Source organism: Rhopalosiphum maidis, chromosome 3 (genome assembly GCF_003676215.2).
Source record: "Rhopalosiphum maidis isolate BTI-1 chromosome 3, ASM367621v3, whole genome shotgun sequence".
Taxonomy (NCBI): Eukaryota; Metazoa; Arthropoda; class Insecta; order Hemiptera; family Aphididae; genus Rhopalosiphum; species Rhopalosiphum maidis.
In genome coordinates, this window is record NC_040879.1 from 60689586 (window position 1) to 60708685 (window position 19100).

Genomic DNA, 19100 nt, shown 5'->3' on the forward strand with positions numbered 1-19100 from the left:
AGTTTTTAATAAAGTCGATATGTCGCTCGTGACTCGGAAGGCAGTGTACCCGTACGAGTACACAGATAGTTGAAGCAGGTTGGATGAAGAGAGACTACCGAGGAAGAGGGACTTTTATAGCACGTTAAACGAGTCGGGAATAAAGGAAGAGGAATACACGCATGCAAAGGAGGTCTGGGACCACTTCGGTTGCAAGACGTTGGGCGAGTACAGTGATCTGTACTTGAAAATCGACGTGTTGCTGCTGGCGGACGTCTTTGAAAATTTTCGCGATGTGTGCCTTAAGACATACAACTTGGACGTGGCGTATTATTTTACTGCACCAGGATTAAGTTTTGACGCGATGTTGAAGTTTACCGGGAAAAAGTTGGAGCTGTTGAGTGATTACGATATGTTATTAATGTATGAGAATGGTTAGTATATCAATATAATTTTTAAAAATACGTGTATAATAATAATCTTGTATATTCTTCATAGGTATTCGTGGTGGATTAGTGCAGGCAAGCATGAGACATGCCAAAGCCAATAATATAAAGACCCCAGACTATGACGAAACTAAGGAGAAATCGTGGTTGATATACCAGGACTGTAAATATATTTATTTATTTATTTTATTTTACTTTTTTTTTATTATTATTAATTTTTCAAACTTAAACTTTACAGGTAATAATCTCTATGGCTGGGCTATGTGTCAGTATATTCCATACGGTGACTTCAATTGGGTTGAATCCAACTTGAACGGACTGAGTGAGATGTCACCAACGTCAGACAAAGGGCGAGTATACGAAATTGATGTCTCATACCCACAACATTTACATGATAAACATAATGACCTGCCTTTACTGCCACAAAACGGTATACCATCAGGCTCAAAGGTGAAAAAATTGATGTCAACGTTTCAACAGAAGAAAAATTATATTATACATTACCGGAAACTACAGCAGGCAATTAAAAATGGGTTAATAGTTGAAAAAGTAAATATTTTTATTTTACAAGATTTAAACAGATTTTTAACATTATATCTTAATTTATAGGTGCATAGAGTTTTAGAATTTAGCCAGTCTGCATGGTTGGCGGATTACATTAACTTAAACACAGAGATGAGGAAGAAGGCACAGAACGACTTTGAGAAAGACTTTTTCAAATTAATGAATAATGCGGTATTTGGTATGTTACTTTACTTAATCCAATTTAACTATATTACCAACAGTTTCTTTTTTCAGGGAAGACTATGCAATCGAAAAGAAAGGAAATGAAGATGGATTTGGTGTCGTGTGAGAGACGATTACAAAAACTTATTAATAAGACATCATTTAAACATGCTACCAACTATAACGAAAACCTGAACGCGGTGGCACTAGAAAACAAAATAATCAAATTTGATAAGCCTATATATATTGGTAAATATACTTTAAATTTTCTATTTTACATTTATTAACATATTTTGTATAGGATTTGCTGTTCTTGACATTTCCAAGACGAAGATGTACGATTATCACTACAACGTAATGCAGAAGCACTATGGTGATAATATCAAACTTATGTATACTGATACTGGTAAACATATTAAAACTAATTTGAAGTATAAACTTAATATATATATATTAATTAATATTTCAGATTCGTTGGTATACCATATTAAAACTGAAGATTTTTACAAAGACTTGATTGAGAATCCCAACTTGATGGATAGATTAGACACGTCGGACTTGCCTCCTATCCATCCGTGCTACACTACAGCTAGGAAGAAGGTGCCCGGGTTTTTCTCTGATGAAGCAAAAGGACATATAATGACAGAGTTTTGTGCACTACGTGCAAAATCATACGCGTACAACATATATACAGGAGAAGAGGATGTGGTGAGAGAGCAGATCAAGGCGAAGGGTGTAAGACAGCATGTGGTTAAAAACCATATGACGTTGGAGGATCATGTTAAGTGTTTGTTCAGAGATGAAAGTCTTGATAAATATACAGAAAATGTATCCATTCGCTCATTCAAACACCAGCTAATTACAATCAAAACAAACAAATTGACATACAACAACTACGATGACAAAAGAGTGGTGCTAGACGATAAAATACCTACACTGGCTCATGGTCATTATAGTTTAGAGTAAGTTTTTAAATTATTCTATATTTTTCAAATTATTTTACTTATATTTATAATTTTATAGGGATGATAACGAGCAGATTGTTGATTGGCCAGATCATGAGTTTACTGTAGACGTTGCTGGGCGTATGTGGGAGGAATCGGATAAAGATTTAATGAGATTACTTCTAAGGGAATGCATGTCAAAATAATTAAATACTATGTTTTTTTTTTGTTATGTATTGTAATCGTAAATATCACTTGAATAATTTTTATATATATTAATGTTATCTATAACCATTTATTGGAAATATTAGGTAACCTATGTAAAATAAAAAACAATGTTAAAATATTATTATTGTTATATTTTTAAGAATTATTTATAAACCATTTTCTTATAGCAAAATCTTTATAAAATGTACATTGTTTAGGATTAAATTCCATATGAAAAATACAACAAGGTAAAGTTTCGTCATCACATATTTGATCTAAACGAGGGCAGCCCAAGTCTTCAATGTTGATGAGTGCGACGTGTGGTATATACTCCATAAGAACTTGTTTTTTCTGTTCGCCTTTGACGTAAATACATCTGAATTTTAATGAATTCAATATATTGCCGACTTCTTCGTACTCGACATCACCAAATTCTATAGCTAGTTGATGATAATTACGCTCCAGCCACTTGTTGGTTTTACGACTTTTGTTATCCTCCATCGATTTTGAATGTTTAAAAATCCAGTGTTGGGTCGCCCATGTTGCCGTGTCTACTATAGACATTTCTTTAATCATATATTTATTGTTAACGCCAAGTACACATTGCATGTCCAAGATGGCCGAAGTCATTATGGCTTGTCTTTATAATACGTTTCAATAGTATTAAGACGACTGAGTATAGCTGGTATTATTTTTTTAATTTCGTCTATACTTTGTTTGATTGATTGTAATGATATTTCGCCTCTTGTCATATGCTCAGCTATCTGTATACATGTCAATTGTACCGCTTTTACTTGTTCTTCTTGAATTTGTTCGGATTTATGATTTTCTTCGAGGTTTACTAAAAATGTATTAGTTTCACTAGACTGAGAACTACCAAACACGTTCATGTTTGCAACTCGACTGACACTATTTTCTAATGTCGCTTGTATTTATCCAACTATTGTGTGTATTATCGAACCCGAGCCATTTCACAAAAACTTGCTTCCCCTTCTTACGTATAATTTTCTCTACTAAAAAGTCATTTGGATAATTTTTTATCAATATTTCCTCTGAATAAAAGCAGCCAGCAATCGGTTTTCCACTATAATCTTGTAGCTGATAAGTAGTAGGTAAAGTTTCGTTGATTTTAACAATTTTAAATATTTCCGTAGACCAGCTCGGCAAATAACCTTTTGTAAACACACCTTTTTGCGTACTGATACGAACGTTATCACCAACTTTAAATTTAATTTTTCCATTAATAATTTTACGTTGCTTTATCATCACAGATGTTGGATCTGCATCAGCTTGCACTGGTGTCATGCCTATGGTCCTATGTTTTGAATTATTATATTCGTCAATCAATGAAGGTAAAATAGAAATCCATTCGTGTGAACCTCATGCCGTAAACTCTCTAAACATTTTTTCTTTCAGTGTGCGGTTAAAACGTTCTACAATACACGCTTTCATAGTACTATAAGTCGAATATTTATGTATGTTGTATTTAGACATTAACGCGTCAAATGTAGAATTGTAAAATTCTTTACCATTATCAAGCTGTAATAGTTTTGATGTGCGTTTATGCAGTATTTTAGACATTGAGCTGGAAACTTCTTTAGCAGTTTTAGATTTTAATGGTATCGTCCAAGCAAACTTTGTAAAACAATCAATAATACATAGAACATATTTGTTGCCTTTATTTTTCTTCGAATACGGTATCATTTCGACCAAGTCGGCCTGCCAAAGATCGTTTTTACCGTAAACATTAACTCTACATCTTGTATAATTATTTCTAGCAGATTTGTGTAGTTCATTAGCTATATCTCGTTTAGACATTTTGAATATGTTTTATAAACCCGGCTTCGCGCAATTCTTCAAAAATTGAAAGTATTTCGTTAGAAACACCTGTATTACCAGCAGCTTTAGAAGCTAAAAGTAATCGCAAACGAACGACTAATTCGTTGGGGTCGTTCCAGTACACTAAATTATGTTTTTGTAGTTTCACAGATAGTCCACTGCCAGATGGAAACAGATTTTGAATTATATCTGTATATTTATTCCCACCTTTTTTAATCTTCTTTCCGTCTGCTGTTAAGTGAGCCGATGTTTGATTTAATATAGATTTATAAGTTTTTAAATCGTTGTTGGTGTATAATTTCGGAGATTTCGAAAATATTAAATTTCCTAGTCCTTGTGTTATCGGATAAGACGAGTCTTCAATAGTCAATGTATTATCGACAAGCTTAATTTCTTTTTTTCCCAAATACATGTTACCGTTTGTTTGTGTTTTAGGCCCGTATGTTTTGTCTATATCATAAGATTTAAACCAGTCGGTGATTTCAAAATCTTGATAACCATCTGCATCCTGAGTAGGTGAGATTTGAGTAGGTGGAACTTGTAAAGCCTTATAATTTTTTAGTTCGTTCAATGGTTTGATAATCGGGCTTAATGTATCAGATACTAGTGAATGAATATCGGCTTTTCCGTGTTTTAATGCTGAATATTTTCGTTTAATGTTTTCTTTGGCTTTAACCAGTTCTCCGAGTACTTCACCGTTAGCGTCCATGTTTGCGAATGATGAATTTTCATAAAAAAACCATATTATATAATGACAAATGTATCGAATCCATAACGATATCGTCCGTTTTCGCGTTCACAGTCTTTGCTTATTACGATAAACTCGAATAAAGGTGGTGGTCTCATCAAAAAACTTATAAACAAACTGCCGATCGAGCTTCACGTGCCTGGTAAGTCTAGAATAGCAAATCCGATATTATCATAATAATAATAATATTTCTTTGTAGGTTATCAATACTGTGGACTGGTACAAAATTAGGAAAACGATTAGCTCGAGGTGATAAAGGTATAAACCTACTGAACTCTGTTTGTAGAGACCACGACATACCATACGAGCCTTGTAACTCTATCACAGATCGTAACAAAGCTGACCATATATTAGAACAAAGAGCCTGGGACAGGTTCAAGTCAAAAGATTCTAGTTTAAAAGAAAAAGCTGTAGCTTGGGGCGTGACTACTGCCATGAAGGCAAAACGAAAAAACGTTGGAGGTTGTGGATACAAAGTGGCGATTAAAGCAGTCAAAAATGTTATCAAGAAAAATATAGGTGAAAAAAACTTGTTGAAATTGACCAAATATGTTATGTTATGTTATGTTATGTTATGTTATGTTATGTTATGTTATGTTATGTTATGTTATGTTATGTTATGTTATGTTATGTTATGTTATGTTATGTTATGTTATGTTATGTTATGTTATGTTATGTTATGTTATGTTATGTTATGTTATGTTAGGTTAGGTTAGGTTAGGTTAGGTTAGGTTAGGTTAGGTTAGTTAGGTTGTGAGAAGCATCGAAGCCAAGGCGGCTATAGAGGGGGTGCTTCTTGCTGTAGCAGCAATAGGTTCAGTCCGTGAAGCGGTAGCAAAGGCTGCCAACGCCATGACAAAGGCGGTCAACGATGGCGGTCAGTCCCGGAGTGGTGGTTAGGTTAGGTTAGGTTAGGTTAGGTTGGTTGGGAGTGGTGTGTCCAGTGATGGCATGCTGAACATCGATCCCTGAGTGAAGTTTAGGCCGATCTGCTCATGCGTGTTCCATCACATGTTCCGGTGTCGCGGTTGGAGGACACTCCCGATGCCGCCGCCCGTGCCGCCCGGTCGCAGTGTCCCGACACAATCCTACGACGCGCAATGGGTTTCTTCCGCACAGAGAGGCACTTGTTGTACCTGTATACAATCCGATGGAGCCACCAGCCACCTCTCGCGGGGCTGCTCGGAAGGCAGAAGAGGAAGCGGCGGCCCATCTTCGGTCGTTGGAGGAAGTTTTAGCGGTGGTACAACAGTCGCGGTGGAGGAGGTGCCTGCCGAGATGCAGCCAGTGGCAGAGGAGTCGTCGCAGCAGTTGGCCGGGCGGCCGGCTAGGTTAGGTTAGGTTAGGTTAGGTTAGGTTAGGTTAGGGTTAGGTTAGGTTAGGTTAGGTTAGGTTAGGTTAGGTTAGGTTAGGTTAGGTTAGGTTAGGTTAGGTTAGGTTAGGTTAGGTTAGGTTAGGTTAGGTTAGGTTAGGTTATGGCCAAGGAACGATTCGTGTCGTTCGGGGCCAGAAGGGCGACGCGGCCGACGGGAACGGACGACGGGGGGCCCCTCCCGCCGGGCGATCCAGCGGAGGCAGCGCCGGCACACGACCCTCAGTCTCTGAGGGCTCGGGTGTTGGCACAGTGGGCTCGGGAGATGCGGCGCGAGGTTCCGCCCGCGGACAGCGGACGCGAGTGGACCCGCACCTTGATCCCCCCGGACCTGCTCTGCCGGTGGGTGTCCAGGACGCACGGGGAGATGTCCTTTCACCTCACCCAGCTGATGACGGGGCATGGTTGTTTCAACCGGTTTCTCCGGAAGATCAACCGTGCACCGTCTGCCGGGTGTTCCCACTGCGGACCACCCGACGGCTACGGTGAGGAAGTCGACGACGCTCACCACACCCTCGTTCGCTGCGAAGCGTTCAGGGGTGAACGCGAGCGTCTCGTCGACGTGATCGGACCCTTCGACCCTGGCGGGCTGGTCCCCAAGATGTTGGAGAACCCGGCCAACTGGGGGGCGGTTGCCGACTACGCGAGGGCAGTGATGACCGCCAAGGAGGAGGCCGAACGCGGGAGGCAGTTTCGGCAGGGGGTGGCTCCGTCTAGGCGGCGGAGATGACGGCGACGCGTTCGGCGGGGCGACCTCGGCGGCTAGCTGGGTCGTCGGCTGGGGCGGCCTTCTCTTAGCCTCGGGCTGAGGGCAGGCCTCTCAATAGGTTTAAGGTACCATTGTAAGGGGTTGTGGAAGGGGGACTGTCCCTTCCTCACCCCATATGAATATCGTTTATTTTGTGTTTACAATTCATTTATATTGTTGTATATATATTTTGTTGTTTTTACCCAATAAACGATGGCGACTCACCACCCGAAGTATTGCCTCACGGCGTTTCCGGGTGGTGAGTGTATTGCCGGTTAAAAAAAAAAAAAAAAAAAAAAAAAAAAAAGGTTAGGTTAGGTTAGGTTAGGTTAGGTTAGGTTAGGTTAGGTTAGGTTAGGTTAGGTTAGGTTAGGGTTAGGTTGGTTAGGTTAGGTTAGGTTAGGTTAGGTTAGGTGGTAGGTTAGGTTAGGTTAGGTTAGGTTAGGTTAGGTTAGGTTAGGTTAGGTTAGGTTAGGTTAGGTTAGGTTAGGTTAGGTAGGTTAGGTTAGGTTAGGTTAGGTTAGGTTAGGTTAGGTTAGGTTAGGTTAGGTTAGGTTAGGTTAGGTTAGGTTAGGTAGGTTAGGTTAGGTAGGTTAGGTTAGGTTAGGTTAGGTTAGGTAGGTTAGGTTAGGTTAGGTTAGGTTAGTAGGTTAGGTTAGGTTAGTTAGGTTAGGTTAGGTTAGGTTAGGTTAGGTTAGGTTAGGTTAGGTTAGGTTCCCCCCCGACGGGACCCACCTTGACGTGGTGGGGGGGCTCACCGCCAATCACTTGGTTGGTGCTAAGAGGTCTCCACTCTCGCGCCGGTCCTGACCTTAATTGGTTGGTATCGGCAGGTCTTGTCCCCCTGCTAACAACTGCAAACGGACACGGAAGGAACCGTAAACCACCATCGGGGGATTGATCGACCCCCGGTGCCCTGGTAGATCTGGACCATGGACCGATAACCGGACAGACGGCGCGAGGCTGGTGTCGTCAGTGGAGGCCTAGCCAACCACCAAACAAAATGGACAGTTCATGCACCAAGAAAACGGTTACTGCTTCAGGGGTATCGGAGACCCCAGAGCCGGCGGTTGGGGGACGGTGCTCGCCCCAGGTGTCGTCATCACCCGTAAGCACCAAAAGTGTAGAAGTGCTGAGGCAGGCTTCTACCGCCAGCAACGGAGCTGGTAGAGTTACTGCCGGAGGGAGTGCGAAACAGGCTCTCTCCAGTGGCCGGAAAGCCACTGAAGATACTGTAGGATCAACTGGAGCTGGATCGATGAGCATCCCCGACGGTTGGAAAAACCTTAGGGGCTGTTTGAAGGCGCAGGACGGAGACCTTAAACTCCTGACAGCCAAAGCAAGGGACCTCGAGCTGTGGTCTGTTAAAGTGAGGAGCATCGAAGCCAAGGCGGCTATAGAAGGGGTGCTTCTTGCTGTAGCAGCAATAGGTCCAGTCCGTGAAGCGGTAGCAAAGGCTGCCAACGCCATGACAAAGGCGGTCAACGATGGCGGTCAGTTCCGGAGTGGTGGTGCGGCAGCAGGCATGACGGGCGTATGTGCCTCTACGCAGACCTTTGCGATTGGGACCAACCCGGTCAAAAGGGTCTGTGCGGGGACGCAGACGACAGACCAGGCGCAGCAGAAGCCACAACAGCGACAGCGCCAGCGGCAACAGCAGCAGCAACAACCACAGCAGAACCCGCAGCAGCAGCAGCGGCAGCAACAGCAGCAGCAACAGAAGCAGCAGCAGCAGCAGCAGCAGCAGCAACAGAAGCAGCAGCAGCAGCAGCAGCAGCAGCAACAGAAGCAGCAGCAGCAGCAGCAGCAGCAGCAACAACAGCAGCGGCAGCGGCAGCAGCAGCAGCAGCAGCAGCAGCAGCCGCAGCAGCAACAGCAGCAGCAGCAGCAGCAGCGGAAGCGGAGGCGAAGAGGTCCTCAGGGATCCGAGCAGCCCACATGGAGCCAGGTGGTCCAAAGGGGAAAGAAGAAATCCCCGTCCCGGCCCAAAGCCCAGTCTTCTCCGGCAACGGAGAAGATCTCATTGCTTCGCCAGAGAGCCCCTAGGACCGCAGCCGTCACCATTGACCGCCCGGCCGAGGGGGGTTCGCTGGCGGCAGTTATGAAAAGGGTGTCTGGTTCCGTGAGCTTGGCAAGTCTCGGGGTCAAAGTGGTGACTACGAGGCGCACCAAAGCCGGCGGAATCCTCCTCGAAGTGGAAGGCGAGGAAAAAGCCAGAATCCTGGAGAGGAGGATCCGAGAGGTGGTAGGAGAGGCCGCCAGAGTAAGAAGGCCCGAGCGGAAGACTCCCGTCCTCCTTCTGGATGTCCCTGAATGGGTAGAAGTGGAGGACGTGGTCGGAGGGCTCGGCGCGGCCGGAGTTGTCGTCGCGGCTCCTGACGTTGACCGAATTTCCATCAGGAAAAACGGTGGCAGCCGCGGCGACCGCGTCGCGAGGGTAGATTTACCTTTCCGCGACGCCATAGCTCTGGCCGAGGCAAAGGTGGTGGTGGTCGGCTGGACCCGTTGCAGGGTAAAGCTTCTTGAAAAGAAGCAAACCACCTGCTTCCGGTGCCAGCAAAAGGGCCACCTCGCCGCCGAGTGCCGCAACGCGGCAAAGCCTCGGGCCTGCTACAGGTGTGGAGCCACCAGCCACCTCTCGCGGGGCTGCTCGGAAGGCAGAAGAGGAAGCGGCGGCCCATCTTCGGTCGTTGGAGGAAGTTTTAGCGGTGGTACAGCAGTCGCGGTGGAGGAGGTGCCTGCCGAGATGCAGCCAGTGGCGGAGGAGTCGTCGCAGCAGTTGGCCGGGCGGCCGGCGGGCCGTTCCGCCTCCGCGTCGTCGTCGTCGGGGCCGCAGTCGTGATGGAGCTAAGGTACGTGCAGACGAACCTAAACCACTGCCGGGCAGCCCAGGACCTGCTCGGGGAGTTCGTGAGGGCGGAAGACATCGCGGTGGCGCTGGTCAGTGAGCCGCAAGGTGGCGGTCGAACTGGCTGGCACTTCGACTCCACGGGTCGAGCCGCCTTGGCTGTCTTCCGCCCCGGACTTACACTCAGCGACGTAGAGTCGGGCGACGGGTTCGTAGCGGCTACCGTGGGGGGCGCGGTTCGCGCCTTCAGCTGCTATGCTTCCCCCGCCATGTCCGTCGCTGAGTTCGGGCAGTTCCTGGGTCGTCTCGAGGCTTCTGTGAGGAGGGATCGCGGTGTTGGAATCGACCTCATTGTTGGGGGAGATTTTAACGCCCGGTCGGCGTCCTGGGGGGACCGCCTCACGGAAGTCCGCGGTGACGATCTCGCCGCGTTCGCCGATTCCTTGGGGCTGGTCGTCATCAACTCGGGTCGGGAACCGACGTTCTTCGGGAGGGGGAGGGGTTCGTGCGTCGACGTGACCTTTGCCTCCGAATCCGCCGCGAGGAGGATTCGGGGGTGGACCGTGCGTACGGACGTGGAGAACATGAGTGACCACCATCACTTGTGTTTTTCATATCGCACCGGACGCACGCTCCCGGACACCTCCGGTGATCCCCCGGCGGCGGCAGCGGCTGGTCGGCGGCATCCGGGTTGGCGTACTTCCCGGATGGACGCGGACCTGCTCGCCGCGGCCGTTCTCACCGTAGAGTGGACGGGAGCGACTCTGCCCTCGGTAGCTCCAGCCGGTTCCGGAGGCGCCGAAGCCACGGCCGAGAGGCTGGTCGGCTGCGTGACCGCGGCTTGTGACATGGCTCTCCCCCGGAGGAACCCACATCCTCGGGGAAGACCACCGGTTTACTGGTGGAACGGCAATGTCGCGGCCGCGCGCGCCGAATGCGTGCGAAGGAAACGGCTGTGGATCAGGCGTCGCGGACGCGCCCACGGCGGTGACGTGTCCGCGGCGGACGTCGAGCGAGACTACCGGGAGGCTCGAAAGGAGCTGAAGCACCGCATTCGCGAGGCGAAGGCGAGGTGCTGGGCAGAGTTGGTGAAGACCGTCGACGACGACCCCTGGGGGAAACCCTATAAGGTCGTCTTGAAGAAGCTCCGTGGGCCCCCGGCGACGGCGTCGATGGAACCGCAGACGGTCTGCGACATCGCCGCCGTCCTCTTCCCCCGAGGGGATAGAGACGGGGAGCCTGCCGATCTCGTGGGAGTGCGGCCCGAGGACGTTGCGGAGTTCTCTCTGGAGGAGGTTACCGCGGCGGTCGGTCGCTTCGGGAGCCGCTGCAGGGCGCCCGGTCCAGATGGCATTCCAAGCCGGGTCTGGGGCGTCGTGCACGCGGTGAGTCCTGGGTGGCTGGTCGACGTGTTCAACCTCTGCCTGAGGGAAGGCATCTTCCCCGGCCGGTGGAAGCGCGCTCGGCTCGCGCTTCTCGCCAAACCGGGAAAGCCGGAGGGGATGCCGTCTTCGTACCGTCCGCTGTGCCTCCTGGACGACGTCGGCAAGATCTTCGAGTTCCTGTTGGCGGTCCGGATGAACAGCCACATGTCCGCCTCGGGCGTCGAGTTGTCCGAAAGGCAGTTTGGCTTCCGGGGCGGACGGTGCACGGACGACGCGTTGCGGTTGCTTCGCGGGCGGCTCCGGGCCGCCGTGAACGCACGCCGTTACGCCGTTGCCGTGAGTCTGGACATCCGGAACGCGTTCAACACCGTCGGGTGGGGAGTGGTGCGCGCGGCGTTGGTGCGGATGGGTTTCCCGCCATACGTACGACGGGTTCTCGACTCGTACCTCAGCGACCGAGTCCTGCACGTGTGCGACGACAGCGGGGGCGTTCCAGTGACCGTGGGAGTCACGTGCGGAGTCCCTCAGGGCTCCGTGCTCGGACCGCTCCTGTGGAACGTCGCGTTCGATACCGTGTTCCGCTTGCCGCTGCCCGCTGGTGTAACCATCATCGGGTACGCGGACGACACGCTCATTGTGTCGGAGGGGAACACGTTGTCGGCGCTGCAGGACCGCGCGAACGCCGCCCTGGCTACGGTCGCCGGCCACATCGGGGACTTGGGGCTGCAGCTCGCCGTCGACAAGACGGAGGCTGTGGTCTTCAAGGCTCAGTATGGGTCGCCCGACCTGAGGCTGCGGATCGGGGATCAGGCGGTCCAGTTGTGCGAGACCCTCAACTATTTGGGGATCTTGCACGAGGGCAAGGGGACGTGGTACAACGCGCACTTTCGCGCCGCGGCCGACAAGGCCAGGCGAGTCATGGCGGCGCTGCGCGGACTGATGCCTAACATCGGCGGTCCTCGCGAGAGCAGGAGGCGCCTGCTGGTGAGCGTCGTGCATTCAGTGATGTTGTACGGCGCTCCTACGTGGGGGCCTGACCTGGCTGTCAGCAGGACCGGCCCGAAGGTGTTGGCATCGGTTCAGCGCATCGCCGCCATTGGCAGCGTGAGTGCGTACCGGACCGTGTCCTACGACGCCGTGACGGTCGTCGCGCGCACCATCCCCATCGTCCTGATGGCCAAGGAACGATTCGTGTCGTTCGGGGCCAGAAGGGCGACGCGGCCGACGGGAACGGACGACGGGGGGCCCCTCCCGCCGGGCGATCCAGCGGAGGCAGCGCCGGCACACGACCCTCAGTCTCTGAGGGCTCGGGTGTTGGCACAGTGGGCTCGGGAGATGCGGCGCGAGGTTCCGCCCGCGGACAGCGGACGCGAGTGGACCCGCACCTTGATCCCCCCGGACCTGCTCTGCCGGTGGGTGTCCAGGACGCACGGGGAGATGTCCTTTCACCTCACCCAGCTGATGACGGGGCATGGTTGTTTCAACCGGTTTCTCCGGAAGATCAACCGTGCACCGTCTGCCGGGTGTTCCCACTGCGGACCACCCGACGGCTACGGTGAGGAAGTCGACGACGCTCACCACACCCTCGTTCGCTGCGAAGCGTTCAGGGGTGAACGCGAGCGTCTCGTCGACGTGATCGGACCCTTCGACCCTGGCGGGCTGGTCCCCAAGATGTTGGAGAACCCGGCCAACTGGGGGGCGGTTGCCGACTACGCGAGGGCAGTGATGACCGCCAAGGAGGAGGCCGAACGCGGGAGGCAGTTTCGGCAGGGGGTGGCTCCGTCTAGGCGGCGGAGATGACGGCGACGCGTTCGGCGGGGCGACCTCGGCGGCTAGCTGGGTCGTCGGCTGGGGCGGCCTTCTCTTAGCCTCGGGCTGAGGGCAGGCCTCTCAATAGGTTTAAGGTACCATTGTAAGGGGTTGTGGAAGGGGGACTGTCCCTTCCTCACCCCATATGAATATCGTTTATTTTGTGTTTACAATTCATTTATATTGTTGTATATATATTTTGTTGTTTTTACCCAATAAACGATGGCGACTCACCACCCGAAGTATTGCCTCACGGCGTTTCCGGGTGGTGAGTGTATTGCCGGTTAAAAAAAAAAAAAAAAAAAAAAAAAAAGGTTAGGTTAGGTTAGGTTAGGTTAGGTTAGGTTAGGTTAGGTTAGGTTAGGTTAGGTTAGGTTAGGTTAGGTTCCCCCCCGACGGGACCCACCTTGACGTGGTGGGGGGGCTCACCGCCAATCACTTGGTTGGTGCTAAGAGGTCTCCACTCTCGCGCCGGTCCTGACCTTAATTGGTTGGTATCGGCAGGTCTTGTCCCCCTGCTAACAACTGCAAACGGACACGGAAGGAACCGTAAACCACCATCGGGGGATTGATCGACCCCCGGTGCCCTGGTAGATCTGGACCATGGACCGATAACCGGACAGACGGCGCGAGGCTGGTGTCGTCAGTGGAGGCCTAGCCAACCACCAAACAAAATGGACAGTTCATGCACCAAGAAAACGGTTACTGCTTCAGGGGTATCGGAGACCCCAGAGCCGGCGGTTGGGGGACGGTGCTCGCCCCAGGTGTCGTCATCACCCGTAAGCACCAAAAGTGTAGAAGTGCTGAGGCAGGCTTCTACCGCCAGCAACGGAGCTGGTAGAGTTACTGCCGGAGGGAGTGCGAAACAGGCTCTCTCCAGTGGCCGGAAAGCCACTGAAGATACTGTAGGATCAACTGGAGCTGGATCGATGAGCATCCCCGACGGTTGGAAAAACCTTAGGGGCTGTTTGAAGGCGCAGGACGGAGACCTTAAACTCCTGACAGCCAAAGCAAGGGACCTCGAGCTGTGGTCTGTTAAAGTGAGGAGCATCGAAGCCAAGGCGGCTATAGAAGGGGTGCTTCTTGCTGTAGCAGCAATAGGTCCAGTCCGTGAAGCGGTAGCAAAGGCTGCCAACGCCATGACAAAGGCGGTCAACGATGGCGGTCAGTTCCGGAGTGGTGGTGCGGCAGCAGGCATGACGGGCGTATGTGCCTCTACGCAGACCTTTGCGATTGGGACCAACCCGGTCAAAAGGGTCTGTGCGGGGACGCAGACGACAGACCAGGCGCAGCAGAAGCCACAACAGCGACAGCGCCAGCGGCAACAGCAGCAGCAACAACCACAGCAGAACCCGCAGCAGCAGCAGCGGCAGCAACAGCAGCAGCAACAGAAGCAGCAGCAGCAGCAGCAGCAGCAGCAACAGAAGCAGCAGCAGCAGCAGCAGCAGCAGCAACAGAAGCAGCAGCAGCAGCAGCAGCAGCAGCAACAACAGCAGCGGCAGCGGCAGCAGCAGCAGCAGCAGCAGCAGCAGCCGCAGCAGCAACAGCAGCAGCAGCAGCAGCAGCGGAAGCGGAGGCGAAGAGGTCCTCAGGGATCCGAGCAGCCCACATGGAGCCAGGTGGTCCAAAGGGGAAAGAAGAAATCCCCGTCCCGGCCCAAAGCCCAGTCTTCTCCGGCAACGGAGAAGATCTCATTGCTTCGCCAGAGAGCCCCTAGGACCGCAGCCGTCACCATTGACCGCCCGGCCGAGGGGGGTTCGCTGGCGGCAGTTATGAAAAGGGTGTCTGGTTCCGTGAGCTTGGCAAGTCTCGGGGTCAAAGTGGTGACTACGAGGCGCACCAAAGCCGGCGGAATCCTCCTCGAAGTGGAAGGCGAGGAAAAAGCCAGAATCCTGGAGAGGAGGATCCGAGAGGTGGTAGGAGAGGCCGCCAGAGTAAGAAGGCCCGAGCGGAAGACTCCCGTCCTCCTTCTGGATGTCCCTGAATGGGTAGAAGTGGAGGACGTGGTCGGAGGGCTCGGCGCGGCCGGAGTTGTCGTCGCGGCTCCTGACGTTGACCGAATTTCCATCAGGAAAAACGGTGGCAGCCGCGGCGACCGCGTCGCGAGGGTAGATTTACCTTTCCGCGACGCCATAGCTCTGGCCGAGGCAAAGGTGGTGGTGGTCGGCTGGACCCGTTGCAGGGTAAAGCTTCTTGAAAAGAAGCAAACCACCTGCTTCCGGTGCCAGCAAAAGGGCCACCTCGCCGCCGAGTGCCGCAACGCGGCAAAGCCTCGGGCCTGCTACAGGTGTGGAGCCACCAGCCACCTCTCGCGGGGCTGCTCGGAAGGCAGAAGAGGAAGCGGCGGCCCATCTTCGGTCGTTGGAGGAAGTTTTAGCGGTGGTACAGCAGTCGCGGTGGAGGAGGTGCCTGCCGAGATGCAGCCAGTGGCGGAGGAGTCGTCGCAGCAGTTGGCCGGGCGGCCGGCGGGCCGTTCCGCCTCCGCGTCGTCGTCGTCGGGGCCGCAGTCGTGATGGAGCTAAGGTACGTGCAGACGAACCTAAACCACTGCCGGGCAGCCCAGGACCTGCTCGGGGAGTTCGTGAGGGCGGAAGACATCGCGGTGGCGCTGGTCAGTGAGCCGCAAGGTGGCGGTCGAACTGGCTGGCACTTCGACTCCACGGGTCGAGCCGCCTTGGCTGTCTTCCGCCCCGGACTTACACTCAGCGACGTAGAGTCGGGCGACGGGTTCGTAGCGGCTACCGTGGGGGGCGCGGTTCGCGCCTTCAGCTGCTATGCTTCCCCCGCCATGTCCGTCGCTGAGTTCGGGCAGTTCCTGGGTCGTCTCGAGGCTTCTGTGAGGAGGGATCGCGGTGTTGGAATCGACCTCATTGTTGGGGGAGATTTTAACGCCCGGTCGGCGTCCTGGGGGGACCGCCTCACGGAAGTCCGCGGTGACGATCTCGCCGCGTTCGCCGATTCCTTGGGGCTGGTCGTCATCAACTCGGGTCGGGAACCGACGTTCTTCGGGAGGGGGAGGGGTTCGTGCGTCGACGTGACCTTTGCCTCCGAATCCGCCGCGAGGAGGATTCGGGGGTGGACCGTGCGTACGGACGTGGAGAACATGAGTGACCACCATCACTTGTGTTTTTCATATCGCACCGGACGCACGCTCCCGGACACCTCCGGTGATCCCCCGGCGGCGGCAGCGGCTGGTCGGCGGCATCCGGGTTGGCGTACTTCCCGGATGGACGCGGACCTGCTCGCCGCGGCCGTTCTCACCGTAGAGTGGACGGGAGCGACTCTGCCCTCGGTAGCTCCAGCCGGTTCCGGAGGCGCCGAAGCCACGGCCGAGAGGCTGGTCGGCTGCGTGACCGCGGCTTGTGACATGGCTCTCCCCCGGAGGAACCCACATCCTCGGGGAAGACCACCGGTTTACTGGTGGAACGGCAATGTCGCGGCCGCGCGCGCCGAATGCGTGCGAAGGAAACGGCTGTGGATCAGGCGTCGCGGACGCGCCCACGGCGGTGACGTGTCCGCGGCGGACGTCGAGCGAGACTACCGGGAGGCTCGAAAGGAGCTGAAGCACCGCATTCGCGAGGCGAAGGCGAGGTGCTGGGCAGAGTTGGTGAAGACCGTCGACGACGACCCCTGGGGGAAACCCTATAAGGTCGTCTTGAAGAAGCTCCGTGGGCCCCCGGCGACGGCGTCGATGGAACCGCAGACGGTCTGCGACATCGCCGCCGTCCTCTTCCCCCGAGGGGATAGAGACGGGGAGCCTGCCGATCTCGTGGGAGTGCGGCCCGAGGACGTTGCGGAGTTCTCTCTGGAGGAGGTTACCGCGGCGGTCGGTCGCTTCGGGAGCCGCTGCAGGGCGCCCGGTCCAGATGGCATTCCAAGCCGGGTCTGGGGCGTCGTGCACGCGGTGAGTCCTGGGTGGCTGGTCGACGTGTTCAACCTCTGCCTGAGGGAAGGCATCTTCCCCGGCCGGTGGAAGCGCGCTCGGCTCGCGCTTCTCGCCAAACCGGGAAAGCCGGAGGGGATGCCGTCTTCGTACCGTCCGCTGTGCCTCCTGGACGACGTCGGCAAGATCTTCGAGTTCCTGTTGGCGGTCCGGATGAACAGCCACATGTCCGCCTCGGGCGTCGAGTTGTCCGAAAGGCAGTTTGGCTTCCGGGGCGGACGGTGCACGGACGACGCGTTGCGGTTGCTTCGCGGGCGGCTCCGGGCCGCCGTGAACGCACGCCGTTACGCCGTTGCCGTGAGTCTGGACATCCGGAACGCGTTCAACACCGTCGGGTGGGGAGTGGTGCGCGCGGCGTTGGTGCGGATGGGTTTCCCGCCATACGTACGACGGGTTCTCGACTCGTACCTCAGCGACCGAGTCCTGCACGTGTGCGACGACAGCGGGGGCGTTCCAGTGACCGTGGGAGTCACGTGCGGAGTCCCTCAGGGCTCCGTGCTCGGACCGCTCCTGTGGAACGTCGCGTTCGATACCGTGTTCCGCTTGCCGCTGCCCGCTGGTGTAACCATCATCGGGTACGCGGACGACACGCTCATTGTGTCGGAGGGGAACACGTTGTCGGCGCTGCAGGACCGCGCGAACGCCGCCCTGGCTACGGTCGCCGGCCACATCGGGGACTTGGGGCTGCAGCTCGCCGTCGACAAGACGGAGGCTGTGGTCTTCAAGGCTCAGTATGGGTCGCCCGACCTGAGGCTGCGGATCGGGGATCAGGCGGTCCAGTTGTGCGAGACCCTCAACTATTTGGGGATCTTGCACGAGGGCAAGGGGACGTGGTACAACGCGCACTTTCGCGCCGCGGCCGACAAGGCCAGGCGAGTCATGGCGGCGCTGCGCGGACTGATGCCTAACATCGGCGGTCCTCGCGAGAGCAGGAGGCGCCTGCTGGTGAGCGTCGTGCATTCAGTGATGTTGTACGGCGCTCCTACGTGGGGGCCTGACCTGGCTGTCAGCAGGACCGGCCCGAAGGTGTTGGCATCGGTTCAGCGCATCGCCGCCATTGGCAGCGTGAGTGCGTACCGGACCGTGTCCTACGACGCCGTGACGGTCGTCGCGCGCACCATCCCCATCGTCCTGATGGCCAAGGAACGATTCGTGTCGTTCGGGGCCAGAAGGGCGACGCGGCCGACGGGAACGGACGACGGGGGGCCCCTCCCGCCGGGCGATCCAGCGGAGGCAGCGCCGGCACACGACCCTCAGTCTCTGAGGGCTCGGGTGTTGGCACAGTGGGCTCGGGAGATGCGGCGCGAGGTTCCGCCCGCGGACAGCGGACGCGAGTGGACCCGCACCTTGATCCCCCCGGACCTGCTCTGCCGGTGGGTGTCCAGGACGCACGGGGAGATGTCCTTTCACCTCACCCAGCTGATGACGGGGCATGGTTGTTTCAACCGGTTTCTCCGGAAGATCAACCGTGCACCGTCTGCCGGGTGTTCCCACTGCGGACCACCCGACGGCTACGGTGAGGAAGTCGACGACGCTCACCACACCCTCGTTCGCTGCGAAGCGTTCAGGGTGAACGCGAGCGTCTCGTCGACGTGATCGGACCCTTCGACCCTGGCGGGCTGGTCCCCAAGATGTTGGAGAACCCGGCCAACTGGGGGCGGTTGCCGACTACGCGAGGGCAGTGATGACCGCCAAGGAGGAGGCCGAACGCGGGAGGCAGTTTCGGCAGGGGGTGGCTCCGTCTAGGCGGCGGAGATGACGGCGACGCGTTCGGCGGGGCGACCTCGGCGGCTAGCTGGGTCGTCGGCTGGGGCGGCCTTCTCTTAGCCTCGGGCTGAGGGCAGGCCTCTCAATAGGTTTAAGGTACCATTGTAAGGGGTTGTGGAAGGGGGACTGTCCCTTCCTCACCCCATATGAATATCGTTTATTTTGTGTTTACAATTCATTTATATTGTTGTATATATATTTTGTTGTTTTTACCCAATAACGATGGCGACTCACCACCCGAAGTATTGCCTCACGGCGTTTCCGGGTGGTGAGTGTATTGCCGGTTAAAAAAAAAAAAAAAAAAAAAAAAAAAAGGTTAGGTTAGGTTAGGTTAGGTTT

At 53.7% G+C, this 19100-nt stretch overlaps 1 protein-coding gene and 1 pseudogene across 1 annotated transcript; one reads left to right on the forward strand and one right to left on the reverse strand.

The window, feature by feature from the left end:
* Positions 1–19: 19 nt before the first annotated feature.
* LOC113557108 lies at positions 20–2337 on the forward strand. The gene is given in 8 exon segments (XM_026962420.1): positions 20–413; positions 478–588; positions 664–974; positions 1035–1167; positions 1224–1400; positions 1453–1557; positions 1621–2113; positions 2175–2337. Coding segments are annotated over 8 exon segments (1851 nt in total). The 3' UTR covers positions 2302–2337.
* An 874-nt stretch (positions 2338–3211) lies between these two features.
* Positions 3212–4850, reverse strand: LOC113557611 (annotated as a pseudogene).
* Positions 4851–19100: the final 14250 nt, after the last annotated feature.